At 50.4% G+C, this 25548-nt stretch overlaps 2 protein-coding genes across 3 annotated transcripts in view; one reads left to right on the forward strand and one right to left on the reverse strand.

Annotated features, from left to right (window-relative positions):
- The window catches only part of LOC144951398 (uncharacterized), a 493651-nt gene that overhangs the window by 102149 nt on the left and 365954 nt on the right, over positions 1–25548 (forward strand). The window lies entirely within an intron of this gene.
- Positions 1–25548, reverse strand: part of LOC144951418 (voltage-gated delayed rectifier potassium channel KCNH8-like) — an 89531-nt gene that overhangs the window by 18439 nt on the left and 45544 nt on the right. For both annotated transcript variants that reach the window (XM_078881661.1, XM_078881662.1), the window contains exons 8-15: positions 23875–24082; positions 21192–21389; positions 19487–19686; positions 17924–18076; positions 17007–17103; positions 16090–16304; positions 9700–9858; positions 7021–7532 (exon numbers count right to left, since the gene is read on the reverse strand). In XM_078881661.1, coding sequence (XP_078737787.1) covers positions 7021–7532; positions 9700–9858; positions 16090–16304; positions 17007–17103; positions 17924–18076; positions 19487–19686; positions 21192–21389; positions 23875–24082 — 1742 coding nt within the window. The remainder of the gene's footprint in view (positions 1–7020; positions 7533–9699; positions 9859–16089; positions 16305–17006; positions 17104–17923; positions 18077–19486; positions 19687–21191; positions 21390–23874; positions 24083–25548) is intronic.

Here is a 25548-nt window from a genome sequence, read left to right on the forward strand (position 1 = left end):
TCTCACATCAATTACACTAGTCAACACAGTTTTTCTGGCATAAGGTATTCCAACGGTTTTAAGGTGATTTTGAGGTGCTGATTCCAAATCTGGCATCAGTTTTTGTCTATCGCATCAGGTTTTTGAGATATCAAATATTGCATTTTCAATAAAAACTGCAGAAGAAAAATATTAAATAAATGTGGATATCTACATAAAATGATATTATAAACACACTGTCCTAAAAATACAGCACCATATTTTAACACTAAAGCAGTCACTGACTCGCAACAACTTGCAATCATAAGTGACAGAGTTAATTTCGGGTAAAATCAATGAAAATGGTGTATGCCGATAGCATAAAAATGAGATGTGATAGAGCAAATCTGAGATCAGATTTGGAATCAGCACCTTGAAATTAGTCTAAAACAGCTGCAAAAGTCCAGGCCACAAAAAATGTTTTTTTGTTGTTGACCAGTGTTATATATGTGTGGAGCGGGATTTATCTATCTCTTTAAATATTTATTCATTGCAAAAACCCACATTGTGATGTTGGCCACCCAGTTTTCACGGCAGTAGTCCTGTAAAAGGGAATAAGCCAACATAATGACCTCATTTAAAAAAAAAGGTTCACGTCGCCAGAGAGAACAACAACACAGAGGAGAGGACACGAACCTCCCACGCAGCGACTGCGATTTTACTGAATTCCCACGGGGTCCTCGTTAAAAATGAGTGGCGCGAGTAACGATTCGACACGGGGCAAAGGCATATAGCCCAAAGCAGGCTGTGTGCGAGCATCTATCCAGGCCGGTGCGGTGGTACGAGTGCGACTGGTGGGATGCGATGTGGCCTACGCCAGAAGTCCCCAACTCCAGGGCCACGGACCGGTACCAGTCCGTGGCCTGTTAGGAACTGGGCCGCACAGCAGCAGGAGATGAGAGCGGTGAGTCCGTGCGTGGCCCGCCCCCATTGTTTAATTATTTACCACTTCGGTCCGTGCCTCTTACCCGCACTGCGCAGTGTCTCAGTCACAGTGTTGGTAAGCCCACAAGCTGCTAACCCCTAGTAGCCAAAAATGAGTAAAAAAACAAACGTCACCGGAGAGCTTCTTTGAAAAGGGTGAAAGACCCAATGATGACCCCGTCCCCCCCCCCGCCCCGGTCCGTGAAAAAAAAATTGTCTTCCACGAAACCGGTCCCTGGTGTCAAAAAGGTTGGGAACCACTGGCCTACCGTGCCGTGCCTGGGCGACTTTGTCTCCCCATGCGCTGACGTGTCGCACACGGTCAGGTTGAGTCGACGGACGGAGGGAGGGCCCGGGAACCGGTTTGGATGCTCGCCACTCATGTTAGCCGTGAACGGGAATCGAACTCGGGGCACGCCGGGTTCATAGCCGCTTTCACTTCGGCGCGCACACGTCCACCTCGCTCAGGGCCAAACACACGCACAAAGGTCACCCGTATAGCCTGTAAGAGACTGTTGGGGCAAGTGCTGTTAGCGAGCACCTATGAAGGCCGGCACGGTACACGAGGGGGTGGGTGGCCAGCACCATGCCCGGCTGCCTTTGTCTCCCGATTGGCGATGTTCAAACACCACTTATTTGAGGTTGAGTCGACCTAGGGGAGGCCCAGTACCAGTTCAGATAATCGTCACTGGTATTGGCTGAGAGCGGGAATCAAACTCGGGTCGCTGCGCTTGAAGTGTCGTGCGCTAGCCACTGCACGACCACTCCCCAGGGCTCCATACACACACACACACACCTCCACACTGTCAAAAATAAAATGTGCTATCCTGTAAGATCACAAATTAATTTCCGCACGAATCTTCACAATCGACGTGTTAGATCAAGAGTATTTTTGGTAATACTGGCTGCCTGCCTGTACCCGCATTGATGTGAAGATTGTGTTGCCCCGGTATTCAAGGCCTCAAATTGGACTTGCTCCTCCCGACATTCTTGGACCCCCCCCCCCCTTCGGCCACGGATGTTCCATCAACATCGTGAAGATCTTCTTGGTTCTTTCGGTAAAGTCACGTAGAATGGAAATAATAACATAATGAAATAATACATAATAAAATAAATCTCACGACGTTTCGGCCACAACGCAAGCAGCCGTCCTCAGGTGGAGAACAGGTCTGTCGGAAAGACGGGGTCTGAATGACCCTGTCTTTCCGACAAACCTGTTCTGAATGACCCTGTCTTTCCGACAGACCTGTTCTTCACCTGAGGACGGCTGCTTGCGTTGTGGCCGAAACGTCGTGAGAATAATTTTATTATGTTTTATTTTTATTATTTCCATTCTACGTGACTTTACCGAAAGAACCAAGAAGATGAATCCCTGCAGTCACGAAAGCTTTAAATCAAAATCGTGAAGATCATCAGAGTACGCGTCGCTCACTGCTGTCACCACGGCCTCTATGACTCGTACTCGTGGTGGTGGTGACGGTGCCTTTGTAATTGCGGCACCTTATGGGTCGTCCATAAATGACGTCACGCGATTTTGGACGATTTTTGACCCCCCCCCCCCCCCCCGTTCGTCACACGACGTCACAAAAATTCAGACCCCCCCCCCCTCAAATATGACGTCACAAAGCTCTGCCCCCCCCCCCCAAAAATTCTTCAAATCGCTTTAAACTATTGTCATTGTAGTGCGTATTTAATCTGGCGCTGCACTCTGATGTTGTAGGAGAAAACATTTATTAAAAAGTGAAGTTAATTAAGTAGAACGTGTTGTCTATTTATTAAAAGTTACGCATTTTGACGTGACGTCACGTTTCTCACCCCCCCCCCCCTCGTCACACATCGTCACAAATGTCTGACCCCCTCCCCCCAGGTGCGTGACGTCATTTATGGACGGCCCCTTAACTCTGTAACTCGTCGCCGCATTCGAGGCCACGACTTTCGAAGCACTTACACATCTTCAAATCTCGACTCTAAATGTATCTGATGAACATGGTTCTCTCTCTCTCTGCGCGGCTCCGGCTGGAACACGCCATGTACCACACACGTGTCGGTGATGTGTACGTCTTGTTCGAACGCTGGGGAGCCGGAAAAGCCCCTCTCTGTACCAGCGTGGACGGCACCCTCGTGGTGTTCACCTTCTGAAGCGCTCGCTCGTCACCGTGGCGTCCGCGATGACCACCACAACCACCACCACGTGGCTTTTCTTTCGTGTTGTGCGCGCTGCAATTAGCGCCACAACGCGTGGGTTTGTAGCGTTTATTTTCATTTGTTCGCTGGTGACTTTGTGTATTTCATATCGAAATCGCCTCCAGTGCTTTGGCTGCTGGCGGCAATAAAAGCTGTTTAAAAGTCAAAGTCTTTGGTTAATTTAAAACGTTTTTCTTACCTCTTCTTTCATCGGATGACGTTAAACTATTTTCTTCCATGCCATAGCGCCTTGAGAACGATCGTATGAGGACCGCTTTATTACACTTTTATTATTATTATTCTTACATCTCGGCACCGACACGATTATCTAGGGTGAGCACGAAGATTAGTCCGTCATTTCTCAAATGTCAGACTGCACTCGGAGACATTTTCAACGGCTCGCTCGGGTCATTACAAAATTGACCCAGCGCTTAGGCATCATGCAGCCGTCCATCCCGTGTTACGTTACATCAGGAAGATTCTTTAGGGGGGGAGGGAGGGGGGGGGTCTGAAGCGGTGTTTGGTTTGCTCACGGAATATATTGACAAAAATTCGTAATTAATTTTCGAGTTAGATCGTAGGAGGTGGAATGCCGATTTCACAAGAACCCTCTAACACCTGACGGGAGCCGGCAAAAAAAAAATAAAGTTGTCAACGCCATGGGGAAAGAAAATACGCCGATTTCTTAGGGTTTTCAGCGAATCGGAACGTCAAAAAACAAGACGAACCTTACATGTGTAATGTTACACCTCCACGATTTAACGCGTAATAATTTAATTGCGAAATCACAATGAATTGTGGCGAGCACCTACAGCACACGTCAGCCTTGGTACGGCGTCGCGCTAATGCATAATTGGTCGTAAGAACGGAGAGCGTCGCCAAAAGGATGCGCTTTCTTTTCCCCCGTCTCCCAATTCGGATCCTACGACGAGGCGTCGCGTTCGCTGCGAACAACTTCACAACATCTTCTTCAAGGAGAGAGAAAAGATCACGCTCCGCTTCGTTACAGTAACGGGGGAGACAGCGAACGAACACACAAAAAGTAGTTCTAACAAAACGAGTTCTCAATCTAGATGGTGATTTGAAAGTGCACAGCCACCAGCGGCTTCCTACTATCGGAAGGAAGATCGTTCCAGACGGCCGCAGAAGCGCATCTAAGTGCGCCGCGCGATACCGTGACCGCCGTTCTTTGTTCGATGGCCAGCCGCCAAAAGCCGCTGCGAGGATGTATTGATATTAGGGGCATTAAGGGAAGGATATGAATTGCAACCCGTGTTATTATAGTTTAGCCAGGGAATGCGTCGTGAGGTCACCTTCTGAACGCATGACAGGGCAGGTGATTAAACTAAATCTAAACTCACGAAGGTCAAAAAATTTAAATAAATTAAATCACGACGTTTCGGAGGCAACACAAGCTTCCGTCTTCAGGTGGAACCGTCACAGCAAAATTACTGTATCAAGTTTGCTGTGACGGTTCCACCTGAAGACGGAAGCTTGTGTTGCCTCAGAAACGTGGTGATTGAATTAATTAACAAAAATTTACCTACGTGACTTCACCGAAAAAAACAAAGAGTACGAATCCTTGCAGTCACGAAAACTTCAAATCTAGAATTAAAACTAAACTATTTTTTTTATTTTCACCAAGTGTAAGGTCGCACTGAGCTTTTTGTATCGCACTTTTTCAGAATCGACCTGGCTATCACAAATGATAGCTCAACGAAGTGGCTTATCATCGCGTGCACATTTATAGCAGCCAAATACTCTACACGCACGCACGTTGATTATAAACGTGGATGGAGAAACCGGAGGGTCCGGAGAAAAATCAACAGATGTCAGGGTCAGGAATCGAACCCAGGACCTCCTGTGTAGCAGGCGAGGTAGTTAACATCTCCTAGCCACCGTGATGATGATGAGAGAGAGAGACACGCAAACTCCAGATTTCCAGCAGCAGGCGTCAGCGTCGGGATCGAACCCACGACCTCCCGTATGGCAGGCGAGGTAGTTAACATCTCCTAGCCACCGTGATGATGATGAGAGAGAGAGACACGCAAACTCCAGATTTCCAGCAGCAGACGTCAGCGTCAGGATCGAACCCACGACCTCCTGTATGGCAGGCGAGGTAGTTAACATCTCCTAGCCACCGTGATGATGATGAGAGAGAGAGACACGCAAACTCCAAATTTCCAGCAGCAGGCGTCAGCGTCGGGATCGAACCCACGACCTGCTGTATGGCAGGCGAGGTAGTTAACATCTCCTAGCCACCGTGATGATGATGAGAGAGAGAGACACGCAAACTCCCAATTTCCAGCAGCAGGCGTCAGCGTCGGGATCGAACCCACGACCTGCTGTATGGCAGGCGAGGTAGTTAACATCTCCTAGCCACCGTGATGATGATGAGAGAGAGAGACACGCAAACTCCAGATTTCTAGCAGCAGACGTCAGCAGCGTCGGGATCGAATCCACGACCTCCTGTATGGCAGGCGAGGTAGTTAACATCTCCTAGCCACCGTGATGATGATGAGAGAGAGAGACACGCAAACTCCAGATTTCCAGCAGCAGACGTCAGCGTCGGGATCGAACCCACGACCTCCTGTATGGCAGGCGAGGGAGTTAACATCTCACCACTGTGCCAGCCACGTCGTGTACGCCACACCACGCGAGCAATTATCCAGCCACACGTGCCAGGATTAACAGCTCGCGTTTAACGACTCAAGTCCTGCCAGCGGCACATCATAAACCGCGGTGTTTCATTAAAATTATATTTAGCGCCAAGCTATTTTCATGATCATAATAACAATAATAAGATGATGGAATAAGGAGCTTGTTATGTGCATTTGCACGCCACTTTCAAGTCCAAACAGTGCATGCAACCAAATGTTAATGCCTCTATCATTCGAGTGGTTTATAATTCAATCGCCGTTGTAGATTTCTGGGATAAAAAAAAAAGAAGCAAAAAAGGTTCGTGCCGATTCAATTAATCGTCGTGGTTTAAGAATTGATTCAATGTAAAAAAAGACTGTGGTGAAAGGCATCAGCAGAGGGCACGTCTACCGAGGAGATGGAGTGATGAACTCGTAGATTACACTGGTCAACAACAACAACAACATTTCTGGCCTGGACTTTTGCAGCTGTTTTAGACTAATTTCAGGGTGGTGATTCCAAATCTGATCTCAGATTTGCTCTATCACATCTAATTTTTATGCTATCGGCATACCCCATTTTCATTGATATTACCCGAAATTAACTCTGTCACTTATGATTGCAAGTTGTTGTGAGTCAGTGACTGCTTTAGTGTTAAAATATGGTGCTGTATTTTTAGGATAGTGTGTTTATAATATAATTTTATGTAGATATCCACATTTAATATTTTTCTTCTGCAGTTTTTATTGAAAATGCAATATTTGATATCTCAAAAACCTGATGCGTTAGACAAAAACTGATGCAAGATTTGGAATCAGCACCCCAAAATTACCTTCAAACCGTTGGTATACCTTACGCCAGAAAAAGTGTGTTGACCAGTGCAATTGCACCACGGACTTGCGAGGGGTGGCTGCGACTTGGAGAGGCCTTCATACAGCAGTGGACTGACCACGGCCGATGATGACGATGACGACGATGACGAATGTCTTTGGACATACACCGACCACACGACCGAACCACCCTGAATGCGCCCCATCTCGCCGGGTCTCAAAGGACACGAGCCTGGTTACACCCGGATGGGAGACTCCGCGGGATTGTCAGGTGCCATAGGCTTGATGCTGCGGTGCGGACAGCCAGCCGGCGGCGGTACGACAACGACCTCCTGAATCTATCCATGCGGATTAAAAAAACAAAATCGAACGAGCCGACCGATCGATTGAAAAGCGATCCAGCGACCGTGGCGCCACCACTCACCGTGGGCTGAGATCGGAAAGCGCCGGTGACGTCGGCATGGGGATCTGCAGGTGGCACGGCTTCCTCCACGCGTCCGCGTCGCCTAGGTAACCACCTGGCATCAGCTGCGGCTGCTGCTGCTGCGCTCCGTGCTGCTGCCACTGGCGCGTTGGCTCCAGGAAGCACGGGCTCCGCTTCTGGCAACGCCACGCGTCCCCACCGCCACCGCCACCGCCACCACCACCGCCACCCGTGGGCTCACGCGCCGGTGCCGTGGCCGTCGCGAAGGGCGGCTCGAACGATGGGCGCCGCGCGTCCCAGCGCGGGCCGAAGCTGACGGCGCGGGCCGACTCCGTCTGGGGGTCGGAGGGCGGCCGGAGCGTCCGCGGCGTGGGAGAAGGAGGAGGAGGAGGGGGGGCAACGTTGCCCCCCGCGGCGGGCGGATGGCAGGAGCCCCACACCGGCGAGCGGCAGGGGGGCGAGGCGACGGGAGATCGGCCGTAGCTCAGCGGGCCGGGGAACGTCGGTGGCACCTGCGGGGAGAGAGGGGGCGGGGCGGGGGTCAAAGTTCGCTGGGGTCGTGGCCGCTCCCGACGCGCTCTGTGGGGTTACGCGCGCCTATTGTCGACCGGCGGTTGAAATTGCCGCGATGATTCGGCGTTGCTGCGTTGTTCGGAGAAATTGCCTATGTCGGCGATTTTGGCTAGCCGCGAATCGCACCTGGAAGTCTACGCGACTGCGTCGCGAGCGAGAGGGATGCGAGAAAGTGACGAGATAAAGTGATGATGAATGGCATCATCTTAATTTAAGGTGCACTTAAAAAAAAGAGTAATATTCAATACTTCCGAATTTATCTTCTTGGTTCTTTCGGTAAAGTCACGTAGAAGGGAAATAATAAAATAATAAAAATAAAACATAATAAAATAATTCTCACGACGTTTCGGCCACAACGCAAGCAGAACAGGTCTGTCGAGACTCTGTCTCCTCGACAGACCTGTTCTCCACCTGAGGACGGCTGCTTGCGTTGTGGCCGAAACGTCGTGAGAATTATTTTTATTATGTTTTAATTTTATTATTTTATTATTTCCCTTCTACGTGACATTACCGAAAGAACCAAGAAGATGAATCCCTGCAGTCACGAAAGCTTTTTGCTTGAATATTATCACCAATTTTTCGCGTTATTATAATTGTCACGTATTTAATAGCTTATTCACGCATTTCTTTATTTATTTATTCGTAGGCCAATATCATTATCCGCGACATTTTCCATTCACGAGCAACTCTGGAACGTGTCCCTCGTCGCGAATAACGAGGGCATTCTGCACCACGTTGCCAAGGCAGCTCTGGGCACACACAGCGAAACGTTCTCTTGAGCCCTCCCCGGTAAACAAGTGGGCTTCGTCTGCCAGTAGAGGGCGATGACGTTCTCGGTTATTCCAATTCAGTAAATGTGCAAGTCCTTCTTTTCCTTTTTCCAATTGGGACCACGACGACCGGCGCCAACTCTCTTCCTAGGACGACGTCCGCTGAAGAAGATGACTGTGCCGCATGCCACGGGTCACACGGTGGCTCGGAGATGTTAACTACCTCGCCTGGTATACAGGAGGTCGTGGGTTCGATCCGAGCCTGACGCCTGCTGCTGTATATTTGGAGTTTGCGTGTCTCTCTCTCTCATCATCATCACGGTGGCTCGGAGATGTTAACTACCTCGCCTGGTACACAGGAGGTCGTGGGTTCCATCCGAGCCTGACGCCTGCTGTATATTTGGAGTTTGCGTGTCTCTCTCCATCATCATCATCATGGTGGCTAGGAGATGTTTACTACCTTCGCTGGTCTACAGGAGGTCGTGGGTTCAATCCCGACCCTGACGGCTGCTGTATATTTGGAGTTTGCGTCTCTCTCTCTCTCATCATCATCACGGTGGCTAGGAGATGTTAACTACCTCACCTGGTATACAGCAGGTCGTGGGCTCGATCCCGACCCTGACGCCTGCTGCTGTATATTTGGAGTTTGCGTGTCTCTTTCTCTCTCCCCAAGGTGGCATAGATTTTTCTTGGGGTCCTCCGCTTTTTCCCTCCGCATTTAGAATCCACATGAGTTCAGAGTCTTTGGCTGCTGCTATAATTTCCCACGTTATGATAAGCCACTTCGTTCAGCTATCATTTGTGATTGCCAGCTCACTTCTATGTAGGTCAGTGGGCTTTACCTGGTACAAAAACAATTGTTTAAATTTCGATGTAAAGCTTTCGTGACTGCAGGGATTAATCTTCTTGATTCTTTCGGTAAAGTCACGTAGAAGGGAAATAATAAAATAATAAAAATAAAACATAATAAAATAATTCTCACGACGTTTCGGCCAAAACGCAAGCAGCCGTCCTCAGGTGAAGAATGAAACACCACCTGAGGACGGCTGCTTGCGTTGTGGCCGAAACGTCGCGAGAATTATGTTATTATGTTTTATTTTTTATTATTTTATTACTTCCCTTCTACGTGACTTTACCGAAAGAATCAAGAAGAACAATTGTTTAGTTGAATTTAATATATTTCCCACACCCTTGATTTGCATGGTTGGCTATGTACGGTACGAAAGAAATACATCACACTAACATCGGAAGTATTAACCAGGGCGGCCAGGGCCTTGAACCACAAACCCTCTACTTCGAGCGGCAAACACTCGGCCACGTCACTTTTGACTCCGACCTGGAGGGAGGCCGACGATTGACCGTTCAGGGTCCTCTCCCTGGAGAAGGACGAGTCCGGGGAGAGCAGGGTGAGTTCCACATCGTCCAGATCCTCCTCCTCGTCCTCCACGATGGATGGCAGCTTCGCGTGCATTGATGCGCCCCGGTCTTCGTTGTGCTGCGGCGAGAGGACGGAATCCGACGCGCTCACGTCAAAGGCCACCGAACAGTGGCGGCTCCTGCAAAATCTCTCAGGGGGGGCAAATGTCTGGATGATTGATAAGGATAAGGTCCACCCATGCAATGGATAAATTAACAGCTAAAACATGTAAAGGCAACTTCACTTCTTTAATATTAATGAAAAATAAAGTGACTCTTACAATACATCTTGTGTGTTTCTATACTCACTATTAATATACAATCCATTCAAGTTTCTTTTATTAAAGATTCCACTAGGTGGCGACAAATTATATTGTTGGATGAAACGTGCTTACGTATGATGACGTAAGCACGTTAGTGCGAGCCCTCCCGGAAGCCATAGAGAATGCATTGCAGCGCCCGCCGTTCGAAAAAAAACATCTTTGAATGTAAGTCTATGGGGCCACTCGGGGCGATTCTCAGCCGGAGTGAAATCGCCCAAAAAGAGGCGGTACTCCACAGAACGTGACATGACGCTGATTGGACTATATCTAGAGGCACAGTGACGGCTAGCGTGACTCTGTGGTTGAATGACATTGGTGGTGCGTCGCCCAATCGCCCTAATGAAGAAACCGCCCCTGCTCGCCACCAAGCTAAAACAAAAAATGATTTTTGTTAATTTTACTTTTTCCAGGTAAGGCTCCACCGCTCAGCGGCTACGTAGCTGTTTGACGGAAGCGACCTGGCCACCACAAATGATTAGCTCAACGAAGTGGGCTTATCGCGTGGACATTTATCGCGGACGAATAGTCTAAGCGCGTATTTCTAAATGTGGAGGGGAAAACGGGAGGACGCGGAGAAAAATCCACGTGACCGCGGAGAGAAAGAGAGAGAGAGGCATGCAAATTTCAAATGTACAGGCGTCAGGGTTGGAATAGAACCCACGACCTCTTGCATACCAGGCGAGTGGGTTAACATCTCACCAGAACGCTATTCCCTCCTCCAAGCTGGCTTGGAAGAAAAATACCCGATTCTGTTGTTGTTCTTCACTATGTATGTGTATGTATGTTGAACTTCTTTCACACTGTACGTAGCCGCCAAGGCTAATACGAGGAGCGGGGGGAAGGACAACGAACTATGGGTCTCTATGCGAGTCTATGGGTCTCTGTGTGAGTCTGTGGGTCTCTGTGTGAGTCTATGGGTCTATGTGTGAGTCTATGGGTCTCTGTGTGAGTCTATGGCTTTCTGTGTGAGTCTATGGCTCTCTGTGTGAGTCTATGGCTCTCTGTGTGAGTCTATGGGTCTCTATGTGAGTCTATGGGTCTTTGTGTGAGTCTATGGGTCTCTGTGTAAAGTCTATGGGTCTCTGTGTGAGTCTATGTATGTATGTTGAACTTCTTTCGCACCGTACGTAGTCAACTGTGCTCATCGGAGGTACGGTGGAAGGACAACAAACTAAACACAAAAAGCAGTTGTAAAGAAATAAGTTTTCAATACAGTTGATTAAAAAGTGCGCAAAGCTCCAGTGGCTTTCTAATAATGGAAAGGAAGAGCGTTCCATCTGCCGCTAATCCTATGCACAGGTTTACACAACAAATATTGGATGCATGATAGAACCACTAAAAGATGGATGTGGAGAGTCAATGGAATAATTTTCTTCTGAAATGAAGGCACTAATTAAAGGGGGATTAAAAAATATATATATATATCTGAAATCAGATTTGAACATTTGATGTTATCTGTAGATTTAATTTCCCAGTTTTAATTTCACAATGTAAAAAAAAAAGATCGGACGCTAATTATACAATGTTCACAGACGTACATTGTGAACGTGCCAAACATTTTACTAATTCTCCGAGTAGAAATTATTTCACGCGAAAAGCGATGAGTAAAAAACGAAAACATTTAACGTGATCTTTCGATTTAAAGCTTTCGTGACAACAGGGATTCGAACGATCACGTCAAATCTTCTTGGTTCTTTCGGTAAAGTCACGTGGAAGGGAAATAATAAAATAATAAAAATAAAACATGATAAAATAATTCTCACGACGTTTCGGCCACATTCAGACGCTGTCTTCTCGACAGACCTGTTCTTCACCTGAGGACGGCTGCTTGCGTTGTGGCCGAAACGTCGTGAGAATTATTTTATCATGTTTTATTTGTATTATTTTATTATTTCCATTCTACGTGACTTTACCGAAAGAACCAAGAAGATTTGACGTGATCGTTCGTTGTCGTTTCTTATTCACCTCGACGAATGAGACGAGGCAGTTTTCTTGTCCGTAACGTTCTCTATCTAATCATCTTGAAATTCCCTCTAAAAATATCATTTCAGCTCCGCGGCACCGGATTTTAAATCTCGCCCGGGTGGGTGGGTTGGGTTTGGGTTGGGAGGGGAGGGGAGATTTCGTCATTACACAGTTTGCGTTTCCACATCAGGCAATTAACACCCGCATTCTAAGCCAATTATCTCCACGATGTGCGTGTGGGATGGCGGAGACGAGCGAAAGATGAGGAGGTTTTGGAACGGGAAATTATGTTTTGAGATTTATGAAACATTGTAAAAAAATAAAGATTAAATCTTTGTACGTGCGTGATTGCATATGTGTGCGTGCATGCGTCTGTGTGCATGCATGCATGTGCGTACGTGTGAACATCTGTGTGAGGGTGTGCATGCACGTGTATGTTGTAAGTGCACATCTGCGTGCATGAGTGTGTGTGTATGCGCGTAAGTGAGCCTGCATGCATGTGTGGTTGCATGCACACGTGTGAGTGCGTGTGCATGCCTGTGCATGTGTGCATATATTTGGGGTGTGCATGTGTTTCTGTGCTTGCGTGTGCTTGTATATGTGTGTGTGTGTGCGTGCATGTGCATGCGTGTGTGTGGCAGTTAGCGCACCGCGCTATGAACCCGAGTAAAATTAGCCACAAACGGGCAACACCGGTGACGATTATTTGAACCGGTTCTGGGCCTCCCCTAGGTCGACTCGGCCTCAAATTAGTACCTGGTACCGGTGTGTACACATCGACAATGGGGAGACAAAGGCAGCCGAGCGTGGTGCTGGCCACCCACCCCCTCGTGTGCCGTGCCGGCCTTTGTAAGTGCTCGCTAACAGCACTTGCCCCAAATGTCTGTTAAGGTTATACGGGGGGGGGGGGGGGGTATTGGTTTTTGTATGCCCGGCCGCCTTTGTCTCCCCAGTGGCGATGTTTACACACCGTTACCAGGTACTCATTTGAGGCCGAGTCGACCTAGGGGAGGCTCAGTCAGGAACCGTTCAAGATAAAATCGTGACTGTCGGTGGGCGTGATCGGGCATCGAACCGGGGTGGTCGGGCTCGCTCGTAGCGCGGCGCGCTAACAACCACTGCTGTTGTGGCAAGTGCCGTTAGCGAGTAGCGCCATCAAAGGGCGGCACGGCACGGCACGGGATACACACACACACACGCGGAGCGCGCGCATTAACCGCGCGAGCGTTCCTCAAACGATATCAGAGCGCCCACGCGTGAGACGCGCGGGGAGACAGACACAGAGAGAGAGATGAAGGCGATCGACTGAGCCAAATTCATCAAATGACAAAGCCACCGAACCTCCGCACGCCCTCCAATAGATTCACGGCTCGTGCACCGGCACGCGCGCGCGCGCGTTAAGCGAATCGCGCGCGTTCCAGGGTGAGCTCCACTGGGATCACTAATACCGGGTGGGAGGTGGGGGGGGAGGCGGTAGGGGGGGGGGAGCAGGGAGGTGGGGGGGGAGGTCGGGGGGCGGTGGTGGGAGCAGGGAAGTGGGGGGGGAGGTGGGGGGCGGTGGGGGGGGAGCTGGGAGGTGGGGGCGGGGAGGTGGGGGGCGGTGGGGGGAGCAGAGAGGTGGGGGGGGGGCGGGGAGGTCGGGGGGGCGGTGGGGGGAGCTGGGAGGTGGGGGCGGGGAGGTGGGGGGCGGTGGGGGGAGCAGAGAGGTGGGGGGGGGGGCGGGGAGGTCGGGGGGGCGGTGGGGGGAGCTGGGAGGTGGGGGCGGGGAGGTGGGGGGCGGTGGGGGGAGCAGAGAGGTGGGGGGGGGCGGGGAGGTCGGGGGGGCGGTGGGGGGAGCTGGGAGGTGGGGGCGGGGAGGTGGGGGGCGGTGGGGGGAGCAGAGAGGTGGGGGGGGGGGCGGGGAGGTCGGGGGGGCGGTGGGGGGGTGGAGCAGGGAGGTAGGGGGAGCAGGGAGGTGGGGGGGGGAAGGTGGGGGGGGGGGCGGGAAGGTGGGGGGCGGAGAGGTGGGGGGAGCAGGGAGGTAGGGGGAGCGGAAAGGTGAGGGGAGGTTAGGTGGGGGGGAAGGGCGGTAGGGGGAGCAGGGAGGTGGGGGGAGCGTGGAGATGGACAGGGAGCGAGTAGGTGGGGGGTGGTGGGGGGAAGCGGGGAGGGTGGGGGGGGGCGAGGAGGTGGGGGCGGTTGTTAGCGATGGAAAGCGATGTTCTGATTACATGTACAGCCCCCTCCCCCCATCCCCCCATCGTGTGTAACCCAACCCCCCACCCGCCCCTCCCCCCATCCCCCCATCGTGTGTAACCCAACCCCCCACCCGCCCCTCCCCACAGGCCCCCACCTCCGCCAGCCCGCCAGCACCAGGGGAATAGAACAGCAGCTACGCGTTGCTTCACTATTAAACCAACACGTGTTTTTTTTTACTTTAGCAGGTAAGGGCCACACTGAGTTATGAATATACATTTTTTGTTAGAAGCAACCTGGTTATCACAAATGATAGCTCAACGAAGTGGGCTTATCATCATCATCATCACGTGGACATGTATAGCAGCCAAACACTCTAAAAACGCGCGACGCCGATTAATTAAATTTGAAAGGAAAAACCGGGAGGACCCGGAGAAAAATCCATGCCACCACGAGGAGAGAGAGAGACACGCAAACTTCAAATATACAGCAGCAGGCGTCAGGGTCGGGATCGAACCCACGACCTCCTGTATACCAGGCGAGGTAGTTAACATCTCCTAGTCACCATGATGATGATGAGAGAGAGAGACACGCAAACTTCAAATATACGGCAGGCGTCAGGGTCGGGATCGAACCCACGACTTCCTGTATACCAGGCGAGGTAGTTAACATCTCCGAGCCACCGTGATGATGATGAGGGAGAGAGAGAAACACGAAAACTTCACATATACAGCAGCAGGCGTCAGGGTCGGGATCGAACCCACGACTTCCTGTATACCAGGCGAGGGAGTTAACATCTCCACTGTGTTGCCCGCGACGAGCGCACCGTTTGCTCCGCAGCGGACGTCGTTTGAAAGAAAAAACGAGTCGGCCGTTGGCGCTGGTTGTCGCGGTCCGAATTTTTTGTTCGTTACAAATGACCACTCAAACAAATATGCTCATCACGCGGACACTTATAGCAGCCAAGCACTCTCAACTCGCTCTGCTGAAGCCCTCTTGTCGTGACCAGCAGCAGCAACAGCAGAAGGACCTCGACATTGGCATTCAGTTTACGCAGGACCACCACCGCCGCCACCACCAAAGAAACGTCGCCAAATTCCTTTCGCTTACTACGGAACCTGGCTCGCTCGCAAGCCTTCAGCTCCTTTCAAGAAGTTTATTTTTTTTAAAGTTCTCCTCTCGTTGCTTTGAATTCGATTTTTCTTCAAGACGTTGCAGGACCCCAGGTGAACGGGAGAACGGGAAGAACAAAAATTAAAAGGCGAGGGGAGGACTGAAAAAACAATCAAAGGCAACTAAACTTCTTGAAGGAAGCTGCAGGACCACAGGTGAACGGGAGAGTTGCAAAACACGAAACATCTTGAAGAAAGCTGCAGGCTTGAGAGCGAGCGAGCGAGCAAGCGAGCGAGCTCCAGGTTCCGTATGAAGTGAAAGGTATTTGGCGACGCTGCGTTTCGTGGTGGTGGTTGGTTGGCGTGCAAGCAGAAAGTAACGAGATAATTTAACAAATACTCTTTGTTTTTTTCGATAAAGTCACGTAGGTGAATACAAAATAAAAAAAACAACTAAATTAGATCACTACAGTAATTTTGCTGGAGTGGTCACACCTGATGACGGATGCTTGTGTTGCTTCCGAAACGTCGCGATTTTATTTAGTTGTTTTATTTTTTATTTTCTTTTGTTTTCACCAACGTGACTTCACCGAAATAAAACAAAGAGCATGGGACCCTTGCAGTCACGAAAACTTCAAATCTAGAATTAATTGAACAAATATTTTAAAAAATATATAATTTAAGAGGACGAAAAAAGCAAAGCCAATAAAATAAAAACGCCGGGCGCGACCTCACCGGCTGAAAGTGTCCTAGCCGCAGGTTGTAGGTGAGGTCGTTCTGCAGGTCCCTGAGGAAGTGGCACGCGTACTCGGGGTAGAGCGACAGGACGTTGTAGAGGCCCCGAAGGCCGATGCACTGAAGGGCGCAGTACGTGAGGGCCTTCACGTCGGCGTTGGTCTTCACCACCTCCTCAATGACGGTCAGGTCCGAGCCGATTAGGTCTCCCTTCCCTGAGAGAGAGTGAGAGTGGGAGAGTGTGTGAGAGAGTGTGAGAGAGTGTGAGAGTGGGAGAGTGGGAGAGTGGGAGAGTGAGAGGGAGAGAGTGAGTCGTGAGAGAGTGAGAGAGTGAGTCGTGAGAAAGTGAGTGAGAGAGAGTGTGAGTGTGAAAGTGAGAGAGTGTGTGAGAGTGAGAGTGTGAGAGAGTGGGTCGTGAGAGAGAGAGTGTGAGAGAGTGTGAGAGTGAGTGTGAGAGAGTGAGAGAGTGAGAGAGTGTGTGAGACTTTTTGACTTTTAAACAACTTTTTTTGCCGCCAGCAGCAACAGCACTGGAGGCGATTCCGATATGAAATACACAAAGTCACCAGCAAACAAATGAAGACAAACGCTCGAAATCCACGCGCTGTGGTGCTAAAAGCACCGCGCACAACACGAAAGAAAAGCCACGTGGTGGTGGTGGTTGTGGTGGTTGTGGTGGTGGTGTTGGTGGTGGTGGTGGTCATCGCGCACGCCACGGTGACGAGTGAGCGCTTCAGAAGGTGAACACCACGAGGGTGCCGTCCACGCTGGTACAGAGAGGGGCTTGTCCGGCTCCCCAGCCGACAGAGAGAGACAAAGATCACCCCCTGCCCCCCCCCACCCCCATATATCCTACAGGCTGCTTTCCTATAACGCGGTGCTGGAGGTTTGGGGGGGGGGAGCGGCGCGCTCGTTACCGAGGATGGCGAGCACCGTGCCGTCCTTGAGCACCTCCATGGAGCCGGAGCACACGAAGTAGAGGGCCTGCAGAGCGTCACCTTGCCGGAGCAGCACCTGACACGCACAAGCACAAAGGTGTGCCCCACACCGTATTGGGGCCGTCCATAAATGACGTCACGCGATTTTGGACGAGTTTTTACCCCCCCCCCCCCCCATCGTCACACGGCGTCACAAAAAGTCAAAATCGCGTGACGTCATTTACGGACGGACCCTTTTGCACGGCACGTGCATCATGTGGCGAGTTGGTGTACGTTACGTATGCAAACCGGAGGTGCCGGAGAAAAATCTACGCGACCGCGGGGAGAACTCGCAAATGCCGCTAGCAAGTGGTAGCGTAGCAGTTGGCGCGCTGCACTACGAACCCGGCGAGCAGAGTTTCAATTTCCGCTCACTGCCACCAACACTGCGATCGAACTCACGACCTCCTGTATACCAGGCGAGGCAGTTAACGTCTCCTAGCCACCATGATGATGATGAGAGAGAGAGACACGCAAACTCCAAATATACAGCAGCAGGCGGCAGGCTCGGGATCGAACCCACGACCTCCTGTAGACCAGGCGAGGCAGTTAACATCTCCTAGCCACCGTGATGATGATGAGAGAGAGAGACACGCAAACTCCAAATATACAGCAGCAGGCGTCAGGGTCGGGATCGAACCCACGACCTCCTGTATACCAGGCGATGTAGTTAACATCTCACCATGGAGAGAGAGAGAGAGACACGCAGACTCCAAATATACAGCAGCAGGCGTCAGGGTCGGGATCGAACCCACGACCTCCTGTATACCAGGCGAGGTAGTTAACATCTCCTAGCCACCGCAGGGAGGGGGGGGGGGGAAGGAAGGGGGGGGGGGGGTCTTGGCCCTCTTGCTCACCTCCCCGGGCACGCAGAACGATGGCTTGACGCGCAGCGAGAGTGAGCGCAGGCAGCCGCGTGACGCCGACTGGAAGAGTGGCAGCCGCAGCATCTCCTTGTTGAGGTGCAGCGCCACGTCGGCCTGCAGCTCCTCCGGGAAGTAACGCAGCAGCTGCGCAAACGGGACACCCACGACCCCAAGTTGCGGCGGTCGGGCGCTGCGTCAAGGGCGGGCGGCATGGGGCTCGCGGCGCGACGGGCGGTTTGTAATCGCGGCGCGGAGAGCGGTTTGCTTGAAGGGGACTTGGCCACACTTTTCAATTGTCATGTTTTGAGTCGGTGGCCGAAATAATCAATCTAATACTAACTGTAATGCTAATTTTCGATTTTAAGCTTTCGTGACAGCAGGGATTCATCTTCTTGGTTCTTTCGGTAAAGTCACGTCGAAGGGAAATAATAAAATAATGAAAATAAAACATAATAAAATACAATTCTCAGTTTAAATATACGCTGCCAAGCTTGGTGGTGTTCATTCAGACGCTGTCATTCCGACAGACCTGTTCTTCACCTGAGGGCGGCTGCTTGCGTTGTGGCCGAAACGTCGTGAGAATTGTATTTTATTATGTTACATTTTTATTCTTTTATTATTTCCCTTCTACGTGACTTTACCGAAAGAACCAAGAAGATGTAATACTAATCATTATCATAATTGGGCGAGCACACGCCTAGGGTACCAAGGAAATGCATCCGCATCCCGGGAATATTTTTTTAAAACAGATCGGTTTGTTCAGTTGTCGATTATATTGCACGATATTCTATTTACTAAAATTATATTAATATTATGTAATATTATTGATCTTTATTTGAAGATTTCGTGACTGCAGGAATCCATACTCTTTGGTTCTTCCGGTAAAGCCACGTAGGTAGAAAATAAAATGAAATAAATCACGACGTTTCGATGATTTAAATCAGCAGTTGTCCTGCTGCATCGGTTCCGCCTGGTAAACGTTCGCTTGTGTTAGCGATCGAAACGTCGTGATTGATTTTCTTTTCTTTCTACCTACGTGACTTTACCGAACGAACCAAGAATATAGTCTCCCACTTGATCACCATCGTCGTCAACGCTACGCCTGGAATCTTCTCCAGGTGGTCTCCAGAGCCCCGGAGGCAGCACATTTCGCGCGGCGTCGTTGCAAATTCTCAAAAGTGTTCACATTTTTTCGAAGCACCCCCCTATCATACTCTTAAGTTTTTTCGGTAAAGTCACGTAGGTAAAAAAAAATAAAAAAAATAAAAATTATCAATTAAAATAAATCAATTAACTCACGACGTTTCGGAGGCAACACAAGCTTCCTTCATCAGGTGTAAAAGAAGCACAACAAAATAACCGTAGTGGGAGTTATTTGTGATGGGGCATTAATATATAGGGTAAGAGGAGGGGGGACGAGCCAAGGGGGACGGGTGCAAGATGGGGGGGGGGGGGGTGGGGGTTTGAGGTGTGGGTGGAGCCAGGAATGTGAAGGTGGTACGAAAAGACGTCGTCACGGATCATTAAAAATGAAAGAACAAAAAAACACTGCACCTCGTGTGTGTCGATGCCGTTGTTGAGGGCCCACGTGGTTTGGAAGTACTCGAGCATGCGCTGCTTGAGCTGCTTGGGCAGTCGGTGGATGCGGATGAAGTCCTTGAGGTCCTTGGTCTTGGTGTGGTAGAGAGACCAGCGAGAGTACATCCTCTGGATGATGGCCGTCACGTTGCCGAACACCACAGCGTGCATGAGGGCTGCGGGACGGAGAGCGCGAGACGACGCCGGTCATCACCACTGCTCAGCACTCCGTCGCCGTAGTCGACGCTGTCATCACGTGATGAGCACACGCGCCAGGGTTGCCGCGATGCAGGGTCCAAGGTGATGGTAGCGTTCGGTACGGAAAATCAAACACTCAGCTCGCTTTATCAACACAACACTGACTTAAAATATTTTTTTTTTTATAAAATCGGCGATGTGGCATGTGCTATGGAGAAAGGGCCATTGCCTGAAACATCGTTGATTTCATATATTTTTTTTTTTATTAAGGCCAGAGTGTGAGTTGTCGTTAAATTTCGATTTAAAGCTTTCGTGACTGCAGGGATTCATCTTCTTGGTTCTTTCGGTAAAGTCACGTAGAAGGGAAATAATAAAAATAAACATAATAAAATAATTAACTATTTCATTCAGACGCTGTCTTCCCGACAGACCTGGTCTTCACCTGAGGCCGGCTGCTTGCGTTGTGGCCGAAACGTCGTGAGAATTATTTTATTATGTTTTATTTTTATTATTTTATTATTTTCATTCTACGTGACTTTACCTAAAAAACCAAGAAGATGAGTTGTCATTGTTGTTGTTAACTGTGCGTCTGCATCACGGGCAACGCAGCAGTAGGGCCGAATCATTTTTTTTGGAAAATATCGCGATTACCATTGCTGGCTTTCATTTTGACACAAGCGTTTTAAGTTAATAGCACACTCAATGATTAAAGTCTAAATTAAAACAGCTATTACCTACTGCGTTGTGTTTTGCCAATAGTTTTTTTGGGGGTAATTTAGAACAAAGGCAATTATTATAAGATGTAATCAATTTGGACTTTTTTGTAACGATTTAATTATGTCTTGTGTAGTGGACAGCATGCACCTAATATGCATCTCAGCATCGCGACATTTAAATCGTTACTAAACCGTTGATTGCTGCCATTAGGGTGAGTGAAAGTGAAACAAGTTTCCAGGAATATTCCATTGTACGAGAAGTGAATCTTAGACAATTCAAACAACTCCCTGGCTGTCACCTGATGATGCTGGTTGTTATAATTACCGGCGAAACGTCACCGTACATGAATTATAAATGTTTGTGTTGCAGTGGGTCTACTCTCCAACACACCGGTGTGCTGAACTAGTAACTACTTGACACGTTTTGTTCACGTGACAAACCCAGACTAATTGGTCGTGTCGGGTGGTGGTGGCGGGTTTAACGGGTTTAACGACACATTTATATTTACGCTAACTCCCCAAAAAATAAAACTCTTATAGGTAACGTAAAGAGTGACCCACAATTATGAATACCACGGGAAACTCGATATCACAATACGAATTTAATCCCTGAAGAAGCTCGCGGCACGTGGCGCAAAACGTCGGACAAAGCATCGAACAGCACGCGGCACGCTAACGCATCGGAGGGCAAGTCTCTCCTCCACGTGCAACGAAAAATTCCATCCCATCGGCAAATCTGTCGGGGGGAAAGCGGGCGACCGACTCACCCCCGGTGAGCATGGCGCATATGGAGAAGATCTTCTCGGCGTCCGTGTTTGCGGACACGTTGCCGAAGCCGACGCTGGTGAGGCTGCTCAACGCGAAGTAGAGAGACGCGATGTAGGCGCTGCGTAGGTTGGGTCCCCCGCGGGTGTTGTTCGCGTAGTACGGCCGGTCCAGCCGCTTGCCCAGCTCGTGCAGCCAGCCTTGCGGGACGAGATTTACGCGCTCGACAAAATAATAATAATAATAATATCTTCTTGGTTCTTTCGGTAAAGTCACGTAGAAGGGAAGTAATAAAATAATAAAAATTAAACATAATAAAATTATTCTCACGACGTTTCGGCCACAACACAAGCAGCCGTCGTCAGGTGAAAACCAGGTCCGTCGAGGCGACAGAGTCTGAATGAAACAGCACACGAGCTCCAAGAACCAAGAAGATGAATCCCTGCAGTCACGAAAGCTTTAAAACGAAAAATAATAATAGTTCAATTTGTAACGCGCGCAAATTTGCAGACGTAGTGGCCGCAACTCAGAGGCGCGGAGCCGAGCTCAGAGTCGCTCGAAAGCATGATTGTAAACATGCTAAATTCCTCTTGATATGCAAATTATTTTGTCAAGACGCTCTTCGCCCCTCCATCCCAGCATAAATAGTCGCTCCAAGCCTGGAGCGTGCCATTCAGACTGTCTACTTGACAGACCTGTTCTCCACCTGAAGACGGCTGCTTGCGTTTTGGCCGAAACGTCGTGAGAATTATTTTATTATGTTTTATTTTTATTATTTTATTACTTCCCTTCTACGTGACTTTACCGAAAGAACCAAGAAGATGTAGAGGTGAGTTTTTAAGTCTCTCTTGAAGGAGGCGATTGAGGTGATGCTGCGAATGTGCAGAGGGATATCGTTCCAGACTGTTGGGGCAGATCCCACCACCCCAACTCCCCCGTATGGCCTTGATGGAATTTTTTTTTGGGGGGGGGGCGGGGCAAGGGCTGTTAGCGAGTAGCGCTGGATCGTCAATCGACCGAACTGTAAAAGGGTGGTGGAGTGGTGGCGCGGTGGTTAGCGCGCTGTGGGACTTGGTAGCCTTGGTTTGATTCAGGGCGGTGGTTAAACATCGGTGGCAAGCGGCGTCTGAACTGGTCATAGGTAGCTCACCCCAATTACAAATAAAAAACCTGCATAGCCTTTAAACAAAGTGCTGTTAGCAAGCACCTGTGAAGGTTGGCACAGCGCACGAAGGGGTGGGTGGCCAACACCACGCCCGGCCGCCTTTGTCTCCCCCAGTGGTGATATTTACACATTGCGCCAGGTACTCAGTTGAGGCCGAGTCGACCTAGGGGGGGGGGCCCAGGACCGATTCAGATCATCGTCACCGGTGTTGGTGTCCGTGAGTGGAAATCAAACTTTGCTCGCCGGCGTTCGTAGCGCAGCGCGCCAACAGATACACTACCGCTCCGCTCTAACAAAGACAAAGATCCCCCGTGTAGCCTTAACAGACTGAAGGGGCAAGTGCTGTTAGCGAGCACCTATGAAGGCCGGAACGGTACACGAGGGGGTGGGTGGCCAGCACCACGCCCGACCGCCTTTGTCTCCCTAGTGGCGATGTTTACACACCGCATCAGGTACTCATTTGAGGCTGAGTCGACCTAGGGGAGGCCCAGGACCGGTTCAGATAATCGTCACTGGTGTTTGCCGTGAGCGGGAATCGAACCCGGGTCGCCAATGCAGAGTTATGTTTTTTGTTTGCATTATGGCTGCAGGTATTGTGGTCTATGTAAACATGACTCCTTGTAAAAAAAAGTGTCAGTTTTGTTGCCAGATAGAAGGGTAAAAACCCAATTATCATATGTTTACTGGCAAATAAGGTTCCAATGGTATAATCTTAATTTTGGAGCTTTCGTGACTGCAGGAATTATTCTTTGGTTCTTTCGGTAAAGTCACGTATAAAGATAAAATAATAAATTAAATAATAGCATACTACGACGTTTCGATCGCAACACAAGCAATCATCATCATCAGGTATAAAAGAAATAGCAACAAAAATCTAACCAATGGTATGTTGCGCTTCTTTCGCACCGTACGCATCCAACCGTGCTAATCGAAGATGCCCTGCTCGTGGGCTCTCGGGGAGAGGGGGGTGGTGGGTGGTGGTGGTGTAATAATCCTTCTTGAGACGGCTTCGGAATCAGTCCTTTTTATTTCCACTTCCACAAGTACACTTTTCTCACTCACTCTCCGTTGCTGGCAGACAACGGAGAAAGGACAGACTTCACACTAAGTCCCCACCGTGCACGTGGCACCCAGAGCCCCCGTCCGCGCGTGACCCTGCCCTTGTCGTCCCCCAGTCTGCTCCCGATCGTTCTCCCTCTCTCTCTTAATCCCTTCGTCACGTGGTCCCCCCAGCCAATCCTCCATGGACAGCCTTGACCGTTCTCGATGGTTCCCTGTCAATCCCGGGACCACGCCCCTCATCCGGCTCCCCATTAGCTGGGGCCCCGAATGGCCAGGCCAATCACTCCTGATGACATGCCGTGATCACGCCGGGGCCATGCTCCCTATCTCAACCCTTATTGGCTACAAAGCAGGACCGGCAAGCCAATCCCCACGTGAACCCCCTCTATGGCTGTTATTACAGTGGTAGCAGAGGCAGGCGGGGGGCGGAGTTTCAATGAGGACGGGGGGGGGCTCACCAATGTCCCAAGTCTCCGGGTCGTTTGCGGCCATCTCCTTGCGTCCGATGACGAACCACACGCAGGCCATCCAGTGGGCGAGCAGTGCGAACGTGCACATGAGCATCGCCAGCACGACGGCGCTGTACTGCGAGTAGCGCTCCAACTTCTGGCGGAGCCGCAGCAGCCGCAGCAGACGCACCGTCTTCAGCAGGTGCACCAGCGAGGTCTGTGCTCGCACCCAGAGAGAGAGAGAGAGAGGAACTGCTGCTGCATGTGCTGCTGCCGTTGCATAGGCTGCTGCTGCTGTTGAATGGACTGGTGCTGCTGCTGCATGGGCTGCTGCTGCTGCTGCATGTACTGGTGGTGCTGCTGCATGGGCTGCTGCTGCTGAATGGACTGGTGCTGCTGCTGTTGAATGGACTGGTGCTGCTGCTACTGCTGCATGGACTGGTGCTGCTGCATGGACTGGTGCTGCTGCATGGACTGGTGCTGCTGCTGCATGTACTGGTGGTGCTGCTGCCTGGACTGCTGCTCTTGAATGGACTGGTGCTGTTGCTGCATGGACTGGTGCTGCTGCTGCATGGACTGGTGCTGCTGCATGGACTGCTGCTGCTGAATGTGCTGGTGCTGCTGCTGCCTGGACTGGTGCTGCTGCATGTACTGATGGTGCTGCTGCATGGGGTCTTGCTGCTGCTGCTGCACGGGCTGCATGGTCTACAGTACAGAGTTGCAATCGAGAAGCAGCAGTGGAAAGTGGTGTTTGAGATAATTACTCAGCAAGGAGGTGATCGCAAACCAAATACAATGTTTCACACACGAAACGTCATGCGCACAAAAGCAAACAGGTGAAACGCTATGCTGTGCCCGAGATCGCCCTCTCTTGTGCCCAATTAATTTGAGTGATGCACGCGCCATGTGACAATCATCTGTTCAATGTAGTCTCGTAATTATGAATTGTGGGCGTGGGCAAATAACATTCATGGGCGAGGCGTTCCGAAACGCTGCGGTCAACACAACAGATGCCTCCTGTTTGTGGATAACTCTTCATTTCGTCCACTGTTCTCGTATGCTGGAGGGGAAATTGGAAAAAATCGCAAGAGAGCAAATTTCAACTTTTCGGTAAAAAAAATCACATTCCTGCGGAGGGAGCTGGTAGGAACGTTGGGTTGCTCGGTCAATGGCCAGGGTCAACGGCGGCGTGGTGTATTCCGCAAATATGCCCGACTGTGAGGGCGGGCACAAGCCGGCGTGAGTAGGTTAAACGTTGAGTTTTATAAGGGCACCACGGGGTGACCAGCCCCTCCCCTCCCCACCCAGCCCCACCCCTTCCACCCCCCACCCAGCCCCTCCCCACCTTCCCCTCCCCACCAAGCCCCACCCTCCCCACCCAGCCCTTCCCCACCCTCCCCTCCCCACCCAGCCCCTCCCTGCACGACGGACAATATAATCCCCTGTGGGCTGGTGTAACCAGGAGGTTACTACCAGTATGAATTTTCAGTATCACTTCAAATGCAGTTGCCTCTGCAGCGCAGAGAGCTTCTTGGTGCCACCGTCAACATTGATTCCGCAGGGCGAAACGAGCGCAAACACAGCGCGGGGTCGTGAGAGAATGCGACCCCGAGAAAGTGTCCCGTGAGAATTGTGTTGCGTGTGCAGTTTGCGCACAGGGCGTATCTGCCCGAGTGAAATCAG

Source organism: Lampetra fluviatilis, chromosome 62 (assembly GCF_964198595.1).
Source record: "Lampetra fluviatilis chromosome 62, kcLamFluv1.1, whole genome shotgun sequence".
NCBI lineage: Eukaryota > Metazoa > Chordata > Hyperoartia > Petromyzontiformes > Petromyzontidae > Lampetra > Lampetra fluviatilis.